We start from the raw sequence: 12,677 nt of genomic DNA, 5'->3' as shown, positions 1-12,677 counted from the left end.
TCCCAGCAACCCAGGCAGTTAACCCAAGAGCAGCCTAGGTGACAGGCCCGCAGGGGAGCATTGCAAACATTATCAACACAACACACAGAAAACCTGGCACTTGCCAGCAGATTCACAGTAATGTTTAAAAGCAAAACTGGGGGAAGTCAGTTACATTTGGCGCCAAAGGATCAAGCCCAGGACCACGACAAGGTTTCCCCCTTCTGCTGGCGAGTGCCAGATTTTCTGTGTGATGTGTGTGTGTGTATGTATGTATGTATGTATGTGTGTATATATATATATATATATATATATATATATATATATATATATATATATATATATATATATATATATATATATATATATATATATATATATATATATATATATATATATATATATATATATATATATATATATATATATATATATATATATATATATATATATATTCATCAGGATACTAAGTCCAGACAGCATAGTCTTTTTTTTATGTGCCCCAGCAGCTTATGCCCATAGACCCCCTTGTATAAGGGATAATACAGTAATGGTATTGTAGATTAGAACAGTCTCTATTGTTAGTACACCTGACAAACCAAACAAACCATTACCATGGGTGTCCCACAGTCCCAAAAGGGGGTTAAGTGCATAAATTCTTTAGTGTGTTTTCTAAAGGCACTACCGGTATGGGTCTAGGATATAACTGAATGCACATCAGTAAAACCGCTATGCGGCTGTGCCCACTTACCGGTCCTGGTGCCCTCGAATGTCCTAGGTAAATGTCGTTAGTGTTTTTCTCCTTCTGAGCGCAATCTGCTCCCTGGTTGTCGGTGTGAGCTTCCACATCTCTCTGAAGCAGTGCGTGTCAGCGTCCATGTGTTCCGCTTGTCCAATTAGGAGTTGAGTCTGACGGCAGTGACTCCAATGAGCTGTTAACCTCCTTAGATCCACGAACAAGGGGTGTAAGCTGTCAAAGCTGAACTGGGGCTGAAGAGCGATGTTTTTAAGAAACCTCCCCTGCTTGTCCTGATAAAAAATGTAATCCAAAAAATACAAAAGGTTTGCAGAGTCCTAGTGCCGAAACATGTTAGCGTTTCTTTTGCTGCGAATCTACAGATTTTATCTTTTTAGTATTTAATACATTTTTGGATGTTTTAACTGAATACTCCCTCTGCAAACCTTTTTTGTATTTTTTGGAAAATATATATATATATATATATATATATATATATATATATTAATAATAATAATAATAATAATAATAATAATAATAATAATAATAATAATAATAATAATAATAATAATAATAATAATAATAATAATAATAATAATAATAATAATAATAATAATAATAATAATAATAATAATAATAATAATAATAATAATAATAATAATAATAATAATAATAATAATAATTTTGGATCAGCAATTTCATTTTGATCTATCAAATAACTTAAGGACACAGTAATATTTCAGTAGTGAAATTAGGTTTATTGGATTAACAGAAAATGTGCAATATACATCCAAACCAAATTAGACAGGTGCATAAATTTGGGCACCCCAACAGAACACCCAATTATTTATAAATGAAAAACATGGAAATTGTCAGGGGGGCCTAAACTTTTGCATACGACTGTGTGTGTGTAATAGCTCACAGCTAAGATTTAAAATGGAAAGGTTAGTCACCGCATCTAGCCAAATGGGGTAAGTTCAGGCACCACGTCAAGGTCCTTTCCAACACCTGAGTCCCTAACACAGCCACACAATGCAGGCTCTCAAAGCCAGACAAACTGGGAACAAGGGAGGGGTGCACAGGTATATGTAATCTCCCAGCAAGATACAAAACACGGAAAGGGGGGGACTGCACTCCAAAACCGGACCAGGTACACATCCCATGACCCAGCAACATACCAGCCCTGGGTGCTAAATAGCACTCACAAAAAGCTGTGCCGTCATCAGAGTCATAGGCAGTTAACCCCAGACACACACAAATAAAAAAAATAAAAAAAATAAAAATATATATATATATTAAAAAAAATAAAAATAATTTGTAATTTGTAACTTGATTCCACACTATCACTAACTGAGAGTTAATTAGGAAATCGTAGTACACCAGACATGTGATCTTCTGATCACCGATAAAAGGTCTCATTGTAGATCCCGATATATTACTATAGCTGTATTATTTAATCTAGCATTGTATGTGGTATAAATCAGAGAAACATATGTGTACTAGCTCCTTTATCATGTACTGTGGGTGTTTTTCTCTTAAGCTTCACCATTTTCTCAATGGCAATTTTGTTTATGCTGATCACATGTTGCGATTCTGTTGTCACTGGTGTCTAGATACAATAATGAATTCACTATTATTTAGCTTTACATTACATTTGTTTAACTATATTGCAGTAAAATTGCAGTTGCTGTAGACCAATGTAAAAGGGTATTGACATATGGCATTCAGGTTTATGGTGCCTATGGTAAAAAAACATCCAGCAATTAATGCAGAAGTAATCCCTCTACTATGGTTAAGACCATCTGTTTATGCTTTCAATGGTTTAGACTGTTTGAATTCATTTTATCCATGCTATAAGAAGTCTGCTTAGCATTAATTTTGTTGTGAATACAAATAATCTTTTTAGCATGTTTCGTTGTGTATAAAACTAAGTAAAATAGATAATACTTGTTCAAGGAACAACTAGTATTGAATGTATATAACTTTTAAGATAAACTAAAAATATTGATTTAAAATGATTCAATTTTAACTTCAGATGAATATAAAATAATCTGTAGTTGGAGATAGAGAATACTAGCTCTTTTGATCTGTCTTTGATGTAGACTATTTTCTTTCTAATGACATGGTGAGTCCAAGGATCATCATAATTACTGTTGGGACTTTCAGTCCTGACCAGCAGGAGGAGGCAAAGAGCACCACAGCAAAAAAGGGACACTCAATCAAAATTAAACTTTCATTATTCAGATAGAGCATGCAATTTTAAACAATATTCCAATTTACTTCCATTAACAAAATGTGCACAGTCTTTTTTATATTTAAACTTTTTGAGTCACCAGCTCCTACTGAGCATGTGCAAGAATAAGTGTGTATGCATTAGTGAATGGCTGATGGCTGTCACATGGTACGTGTATGCATTTGTGAATGGCTGATGGCTGTCGCATGGTACAGGGGGAGTGGAAATAAACATAACTTTTAAAATTCTCAGAAAAAAAACTACTACTCATTTGAAGTTCAGACTAAGTGCTATTGCATTGTCTTGATATCTTGCATTTGTTGATTATGCAAATCTACTGTGTTGACTGGTCCTTTAAATATCATTTCCCCTACCCACAATCCCCAGTCATTCTCTTTGCCTGTAACAGTTGCAAGGAGGTGGTAAAGTTTAGGTGTCTGAAAGAATTTCTTCATTCAAGAGTTTATTTTAAAGCAGAGCAGGTTTGCTCTGATCTTTTTCTGGGGTTTAGCCGTAGGCCATGTCAGTCTCTAGAGCAGTGGTGGCTTTTAAGCATTAAGAACTTGTGGGGTATAATCCCCACTGTGCCTCTCAAATAGTTTGTTGCTGCCCTATTTTGAAAGCCTGTGTAGGTTTATTCAGTCTTTCTTTATTTTTCACAGGTCCATGTGAGGAGGATGCCTCTCAAACTTTGTGTGCTGTCCTGCTGCCGGGCAGATTCATTTTATGGTTAGTGCTACGTTTATTTTTTTATGTTAAAACATGGTTGGCACTTTAACAGTTATTGCTGTTTTTATATGGGACGTGTTTACTCTTTTCCAGTTTGGTGAACAGGATTTTATAGGGCAACTGTGTAGGGCACTGGAACGTTAGGTTTATTTTAATATATGGGCTCAGTGGTGTGTGCCGCTTTTTTGTGGCACTTTTAGATGAGTGTTTCTACTCTTGGCGTCTGTTTTCTCCATAGTAGGAGTAATGCCGGCCGGGAGGTTTAGTACGGTATGCCCACGATGGGCAGGGTTTGTCGGAGGCGGCAAGGAATTGCGTGCTTTCCTCTCTGTATTTCTGGAGTGCTGGAAGGGTTTTTAGTGCGGCTCTGTGGTCTGTGTGAGCGGCTGTTTTGCTGTCTGGAGGGATTGAGTCTGGATCGTTCTGGATCGTTCTTGTAGTTGCTCCGGTTTGCCAGCAGGACAGATAGGCACCTCAGCAGGGCTTGCTGAGGTGTAGAGGTTGCCTAAGTTATTTTTAATAATTGCTCTTCATAAAATATAAAGCGTTACTTTAAATTTTAAAGGGACATTAAAGTTTTTTTGCAATTAACGTTTAAAGTGACAGTTTATTTAAGGCTTTTCTTTTTACTTTTTGTTAATTTTTGAGTAAAGATGGACCAAGAGGCCCTGCAGGATTTTACTGTGGAACCACCAATCCATTTTTGTTCCTCATGTATTGAGAGAACATTGCATTACAGGGATAGACTTTTTGAATCTGAGCCATCATTGTCTAAGCTGGATGCTGTTCAGGTGTCTCCTGTTCAGGCTATGCTGCAGCTTTTTCTTCAGGCATCCCAAACCTTGTCGTCTTCACATGCAGTGCCCTGCATTTCCTCTTACACTCCGGTTGGGGTTATTTTGAAAGACATGGCTACCCACGTATCTTCTGCGGTTTCTGAGGCTTTGTCTGATTTCCCTTTGCTGCAAGGGAGGCGTAAGAGGAAGGATAAGGATTCAGTGAGTAAGGTTTCTGGTTCAGTTGTAGCTATGGCGAATGTTTCTTCCCATAAGTCTGAGGAAGAAGTTTCTTCTATAGCGTCTGAGGGTGAAATCTTCGACTGACAGTGTAATGCCTTCTTCTGATGCTGCAGTTGTATCTTTCAGGTTTAAAGGGACAGTCTACCATAGAATTGTTATTGTTTTAAAATATAGATAATCCCTTTTTATTACCCATTCCCCAGCTTTGCATAACCAACACAGTTATATTAATATACTTTTTACCTCTGTGATTACCTTGTATCTAGGAACCTTCTTCAAGCCCTCTGATCACATGACTGTGACTGTTTTATTATCTATTGTCTTAAATTTAGCATTGTTTTGTGCTAAATCTTAAATAACCCCCTGTGCCTGAACACAGTGTTATCTATATGGCCCACGTGTACTTTCTCTTTGTGTTTTAAAATGGATTTAAAAAGTATGTGATAAGAGGCAGCCCTCAAAGGCTTAGAAATTAGCATATGAGCCTACCTATGTTTAGTTTAAACTAAGAATACCAAGAGAAAAAAGCAAATTTGATGATAAAAGTAAATTGGAAAGTTGATTCAAATTAAAAGTCCTTTCTGAATAATGAAAGTTTAATTTATACTAGACTGTCCCTTTTAAGCTAGAGCACCTCCGTTTGTTGCTTAAGGAGGTTTTGGCTACTTTGGATGACTCTGACATGACTGTTGTGATTCCTAAGAAGGCTAGTAAGCTGAATAAGTATTTTGACGTTCCTTCTGCGGTGGAGGTATTTCCTGTTCCAGACCATGCTTCAGAGATTATTGCATGGGAGTGGGAGAAGCCTGGGATTCCTTTTTCCCCTTCTCCAATTTTTAAGAAGATGTTTCCATTTGTTGATTCTATCAAGGAGTCTTGGCAGAAGGTTCCAAGGTGGAAGGGGTAATTTCCACCTTGGCTAAGAGGACCACTATTCCCATTGAGGATAGCTGTTTTAAGGATCCTATGGATAAGAAGTTGGAGGCGTTACTTAAAAGGATGCATGTTCACCAGGGGTTGCAATGGCACTCTGCGGTGTATATTGCTACAGTCACCAGTGCGGCAGCATATTGGTTTGATGCATTGTCTGATTCTCTTCAGACATATACTTCTCTTGAGGAACTCCAGGATAGGATTAAGGCTCTTAAATTGGCTAATTCATTTATTACTGATCCTTCTTTACAGGCCATCAAGTTGGGAGCAAAGATTTCTGGCTTTGCTGTTCTGGCGCACAGGGCCTTATGTTCAAGTCCTGGTCTGCGAATGTGTCCTCTAAGTCTAAGCTTTTGGTGATTCCTTACAAGGGTAAGACCTTGTTTGGGCCGGGTTTAGCTGAGATTATTTCTGATATTACAAGAGGAAAGGGTCATTCTCTCCCTCAGGATAAGAGGAATAAGCAGAAGGGCCGTCAGAGTAATTTTCATTTCTTTTCGAAACTTTTCATGTAAGCCTTCCTCTTCCAAGCAGGAACACGCTAAGTCCTCCTGGAAGTCCAATCAGTCTTGGTCTAAGGGGAAGCAATCTAAGAAGCCTGTTACTGACTCAGGATTGGATCTTATGGGGGGGGGCAGACTATCTTTTTTCGCTCAGGCTTGGGACATTGTGTCCCAGGGTTATATGTTAGAATTCAAGACTTTTCCTCCCAGGGGCAGTTTCCTTCTCTCCAGGTTATCTGTAGACCAGATAAAGAGAGAGGTGTTCTTACGTTGTGTTCAGGATCTTTCTGATATGGGAGTGATAGTTCCTGTTCCAATTCAAAAGCAGGGTCTGGGATTCTATACCAATCTGTTCGTGGCTCCCAAAAAGGAGGGAACCTTCAGACCAAGTTTCGATCTCAAAAGCGTAAACAAGTACCTCAGAGTTCCGTCTTTCAAGATGGACACTATTTGATCATTCTTCCGTGGGTTCAAGAGGGCCAATTCATGACAACAGTAGATCTGAAGGCTGCGTATCTACATATTCCCATCCACAGGGACCATCACAAGTTTTAGAGATTTGCTTTCCTAGACTGGCACTTTCAGTTTGTGGCTCTTCTGTTCGGTCTTGCTGGCAGCCCGAGCTGGATCTCATGGCATCTTGTCAGAATGCCAAGCTTCCGAGGTATGGGTCGAGGTCAAGGGATCCTCACGCTGTGCTGATCGATGCTCTGGCAGTTCCTTGTAATTTCAGTCTAGTGTATGTTTTTCCTCCGTTTGCTCTCCTTCCACAGATCATTGTTCGAATCAGTCAGGAGAGGGCGTCGGTGATTCTTATTGCTCCGGCGTGGCCCCGCAGAATTTGGTATGCGGATCTGGTGGAGAGGTCATCTCTTCCACCTTGGAGACTTCCGTTAAGGGAGGACCTTCTTCTTCAGGGGCCCTTCCTTCAATCTCCAAGCAGTCAGCTTCAGAGAAACTAGATTTGGATGAACGCTTGATATTATCTAAGCGTAGGTTTTCGTAGTCGGTTATTGAAACTATGATTCAGGTTCGTAAGCCTGTGACTAGAAAGATTATAAGATATGGCGTAAATATCTGTATTGGTGTGAATCCAGGGAGTTCTCTTGGATTAGAGTTAGAATTCCTAGGATTTTGTCTTTTCTCCAGGAGGGTCTGGAGAAGGGTTTATCTGCTAGTACCTTGAAGGGTCAAATTTTTGCTTTATTGATTTTGTTGCACAAGCGTCTGGCGGATGTGCCAGATGTCCAATCGTTTTGTCAGGCCCTGGTTAGAATCTGGCCTATGTTAAAGTTTGTTACTCCTTAGAGTCTTAATTTGGTTCTTAAAGTTCTTCAACAGGCTCCATTTGAGCCTATGCATTCTTTGGATATTATGTTACTATCCTGGAAGGTTTTGTTTTTGGTTGCTATTTCTTCGGCTTGAAGAGATTCATGGGGTTTCAGCTCTGCAGTGTGAATCTCCTTTCCTTATTTTTCAATCTGATAAGGTGGTACTGCCTTAGGTTTCCTTCCCAAAGTGGTTTAGGATAGGAATTTTAATCAAGAAATTTTTCCTTCTTTATGTCCTAATCCTTCTTCTTATAAGGAGCGTTTGTTGCACAACCTGGATGTGGTTTGTGCGTTGAAATATTTATCGGCGAATAAGAATTTTCGCCAGTCTTCTTTATTCTTATTTGTTGGTTTTTCTGGTAAGGGTCAGAAAGCTACGGCTACTTCTCTTTCTTTGTGGCTGAGGAGTGTTATTCCCTTGGCATATGAGACTGCTGGACAGCGGCCTCCTGAGAATATCATGGCTCATTCCACAAGGGCTGTTTCTTCTTCTTGGGCCTTCAAAAATGGAGCTTCTGTGGAACAGATTTGCAAGGCTGCCACTTGGTCATGTTTACACACGTTTTCTAAATTTTACAAATTTGATACTTTTGCTTCAGTTGAGGCTTCTTTTGGGAGAAAGGTTCTTCAAGCAGTGGTTCCTTCTGTTTAGGTTAACTGTCTTGTCCCTTCCTCATCATCTGTGTCCTCTGGCTTAGGTATTGGTTCCCAACAGTAATTATGATGATCCGTGGACTCACCGTGTCATTAGAAAGAAAAGAAAATGTATACTTGCCTGATAAATGTCTTTCTTTCTTGACACCGTGAGGTCCACGGCCTGCCCTGTATTTTGCAGACAGTTTATTTTTCTGTAAACCTCAGGCACCCTCTGCACCTTATGGTTACTTCCTTTCCCTTTGGTCGAATGACTGGGGATTGTGGGTAGGGGAGTGATATTTAACAGCTTTGCTGTAGTGCTCTTTGCCTCCTCCTGCTGGTCAGGAGTGATCTTCCCAACAATAATTATGATGATCCGTGGACTCACCGTGTCAAGAAATAAATAAATGGATCAGGTAAGCATAATTTTTTTTTTTTTTTTTTTTTTTTTTTTAAAAAAAAGCTTCCAATCATGCTTAATTTCTTTGTCGTATAAAGTAACATAGAACAGTGTTGTGATTCTGCAGTTGGAGCGAAAACTTCCATAGTTTTCCAAACTTCCATATATTTTTTTTTTTTTGTATTATTCTGCTCAAATTATAGGACATATGCATCCAAACCACATATTATGTTTTTTTTTATCTTAAAATGTACAATACTAAAATGTGAAATTAATTTTAAATATAATAACACAGTATTCATTAAGAACTGTTTAAGCTTTAACATTTTGTATTTCCTGTAGGATCTTTAGTTGGGCTGGAACCAAAGAGTCTTGTTCCTATTTTGATTGAGGCTGAGGGCTACCACCAGGTTGGGCCAGATGAGTACTGCCGAGACTTCTTTGTGCTGTCTGTAACAGTTGCATTTGCAACACAATTAGAGCAGGTATGGTTACTTCTCTTAAAGGGACACTAACATAAAAAATGTAAAGTTTCATGGTTTAGATAATGCATGCAATGAAAAAAAAATACTTCCATTATCAAAATATACACATTCTACTAAGTATCTGCAAAAGTGCATAATATAAACATACATTTGTGATTGGCTGGTGGCTGTGTCAAATGATACAGGGGGAGGGAAAATTTAGATTATTCAATTCTATTGTATTTAGTGATCAATACAGGTATTCTGTAAAGACAAAGTTGCATCTTCTGGAATTGTTACCATTTACACATCTTTGATATGTGGTAGTGTTTTTTGTTTTTTAATTTAAAGTTTCATAGACTTTTGTTTATCAATTGTTAATTCTTGAATCAGATTTATTTTTCTCCAACATAGGTGTGTCCGGTCCACGGCGTCATCCTTACTTGTGGGATATTCTCTTCCCCAACAGGAAATGGCAAAGAGCCCAGCAAAGCTGGTCACATGATCCCTCCTAGGCTCCGCCTTCCCCAGTCATTCTCTTTGCCGTTGCACAGGCAACATCTCCACGGAGATGGCTCAGAGTTTTTTGGTGTTTAAATGTAGTTTTTATTCTTCTATCAAGAGTTTGTTATTTTAAAATAGTGCTGGTATGTACTATTTACTCTGAAACAGAAAAGAGATGAAGATTTCTGTTTGTAAGAGGAAAATGATTTTAGCAACCGTTACTAAAATCGATGGCTGTTTCCACACAGGACTGTTGAGAGGAATTAACTTCAGTTGGGGGAAACAGTGAGCAGACTTTGGCTGCTTGAGGTATGACACATTTATAACAAGACTTGGTAATGCTGGAAGCTGTCATTTTCCCTATGGGATCCGGTAAGCCATTTTCTTTTCAATATAAGAATAAAAGGGCTTCACAAGGGCTTTAAAGACTGGTAGACATTTTTCTGGGCCAAAACGATTACTTTATAAGCATATTTAATGGTTTATAACTTTGGAGAGTTATTTTAATCTTGGGAATTTTATTAAAAAAACGGCAGGCACTGTATTGGACACCTTTTTCACTGGGGGCCTTTTCTAGTCATAGGCAGAGCCTCATTTTCGCGCCACTAATGCGCAGTTGTTTTTGAGAAGCAAGGCATGCAGATGCATGTGTAAGGAGCTCAGATCCACTGAAAAAGCTTATTGAAGGCGTCATTTGGTATCGTATTCCCCTCTGGGCTTGGTTGGGTCTCAGCAAAGCAGATACCAGGGACTGTATAGGGGTTAAATGTAAAAATGGCTCCGGTTCCGTTATTTTAAGAGCTAAAGCTTTCAAATTTGGTGTGCAATACTTTTAAGGCTTTATGACACTGTGGTGAAATTTTGGTGAATTTTGAACATTTCCTTCATACTTTTGCGTATATTCAGTAAAAAAGTGTGTTCAGTTTAAAATTTAAAGAGACAGTAACGGTTTTATTTTAAAACGTTTTTTGTGCTTTGTTATCAAGTTTATGCCTATTAACATGTCTGAACTATCAGATAGACTATGTTCTGTATGTTCGGAAGCCAAGGTTCCTCTCCATTTAAATATATGTGATGAATGTGACAAACAAAGTAGGGACAATGATGCCACTGATAAGGAATCATTTTGGGCAACATTATTAAGTGAGGGGAGTAAGCATGGTACTGCATCATCTCCTTCTATGTCTACACCAGTCTTGCCCACTCAGGAGGTCCCTAATGAATCTAGTGCGCCAATCCTCCTTACTATGCAACAATTAACGGCTGTAATGGATAATTCTATTAAAAACATTTTAGCCAAAATGCCCACTTATCAGCGAAAGCGCGACTGCTCTGTTTTAGATACTGAAGAGCATGAGGACGCTGATGATAATGGTTCTGACATGCCCTTACACCAGTCTGAAGGGGCTAGAGAGGTTTTGTCTGAGGGAGAAATTTCAGATTCAGGAAAAATTTCTCAACAAGCTGAACCTGACGTTATTACATTTAAATTTAAATTGGAACATCTCCGCGCTCTGCTTAAGGAGGTGTTATCTACTCTGGATGATTGTGACAATTTGGTCATTCCAGAGAAATTATGTAAGATGGACAGGTTCCTAGAGGTCCCGGTGCCCCCCGAAGCTTTTCCTATACCCAAGCGGGTGGCGGACATTGTAAATAAAGAATGGGAAAGGCCCGGCATACCTTTTGTCCCTCCCCCTATATTTAAGAAATTATTTCCTATGGTCGACCCCAGGAAGGACTTATGGCAGACAGTCCCCAAGGTCGAGGGGGCGGTTTCTACTCTAAACAAACGCACCACTATCCCTATAGAAGATAGTTGTGCTTTCAAAGATCCTATGGATAAAAAATTAGAGGGTTTGCTTAAAAAGATGTTTGTTCAGCAAGGTTACCTTCTACAACCAATTTCATGCATTGTTCCTGTCACTACAGCAGCGTGTTTCTGGTTCGAGGAACTAGAAAAGTCGCTCAATCAAGCATCCTCTTATGAGGAGGTTATGGACAGAGTTCAAGCACTTAAGTTGGCTAACTCTTTTACCTTAGACGCCACTTTGCAATTAGCTAGATTAGCGGCGAAAAATTCAGGTTTTGCTATTGTGGCGCGCAGAGCGCTTTGGCTGAAGTCTTGGTCAGCGGATGTGTCCTCCAAGAACAGATTGCTTAACATCCCTTTCAAGGGGAAAACGCTGTTTGGCCCTGACTTGAAAGAGATTATTTCAGACATCACTGGGGGAAAGGGCCACGCCCTTCCTCAGGATAGGTCTTTTAAGGCTAAAAATAAAACAAATTTTCGTCCCTTTCGCAGAAACGGACCAGCCTCGAATTCTACATCCTCTAAGCAAGAGGGTAATTCTTCTCAAACCAAGCCAGCCTGGAGACCGATGCAAGGCTGGAACAAAGGTAAGCAGGCCAAGAAGCCCGCTACCGCTACCAAGACAGCATGAGATGCTGGCCCCCGATCCGGGACCGGATCTGGTGGGGGGCAGACTCTCTCTCTTCGCTCAGGCTTGGGCAAGAGATGTTCAGGATCCTTGGGCGCTAGAAATAGTTTCTCAAGGTTATCTCCTGGAATTCAAGGAACTACCCCCAAGGGGAAGGTTCCACAGGTCTCAATTGTCTTCAGACCAAATAAAAAGACAGGCATTCTTACATTGTGTAGAAGACCTGTTAAAAATGGGAGTGATTCATCCTGTTCCATTAGGAGAACAAGGGATGGGGTTTTACTCCAATCTGTTCATAGTTCCCAAAAAAGAGGGAACATTCAGGCCAATTTTGGATCTCAAGATCCTAAACAAATTTCTCAAGGTCCCATCGTTCAAGATGGAAACCATTCGGACAATTCTTCCTACCATCCAGGAAGGTCAATTCATGACCACGGTGGATTTAAAGGATGCGTATCTACATATTCCTATCCACAAGGAACATCATCGGTTCCTAAGATTCGCCTTTCTGGACAAGCATTACCAGTTTGTGGCACTTCCATTCGGACTGGCCACTGCTCCAAGAATTTTCACAAAGGTACTAGGGTCCCTTCTAGCGGTGCTAAGGCCAAGGGGCATTGCAGTAGTACCCTACTTGGACGACATACTGATTCAAGCGTCGTCTCTACCACAAGCAAAGGCTCATATGGACTTTGTCCTAGCCTTTCTCAGATCTCACGGGTGGAAAGTGAACGTAGAAAAAAGTTCTCTATTCCCGTCAACAAGAGTT

At 39.5% G+C, this 12,677-nt stretch overlaps 1 protein-coding gene across 1 annotated transcript in view; it reads left to right on the top strand.

Annotated features, from left to right (window-relative positions):
* CEP120 (centrosomal protein 120) overlaps nt 1-12,677 on the top strand; it is a 340,556-nt gene that overhangs the window by 23,367 nt on the left and 304,512 nt on the right. The window contains exon 5 of the mRNA XM_053701613.1: nt 8,842-8,984. Coding sequence (XP_053557588.1) covers nt 8,842-8,984 — 143 coding nt within the window. The remainder of the gene's footprint in view (nt 1-8,841; nt 8,985-12,677) is intronic.

The sequence above is a fragment of the Bombina bombina genome, chromosome 2 (genome assembly GCF_027579735.1).
Source record: "Bombina bombina isolate aBomBom1 chromosome 2, aBomBom1.pri, whole genome shotgun sequence".
NCBI lineage: Eukaryota > Metazoa > Chordata > Amphibia > Anura > Bombinatoridae > Bombina > Bombina bombina.
The sequence above is the reverse complement of the archived record's forward strand: the minus strand, read 5'-3'. Positions and strand labels throughout refer to the sequence as shown.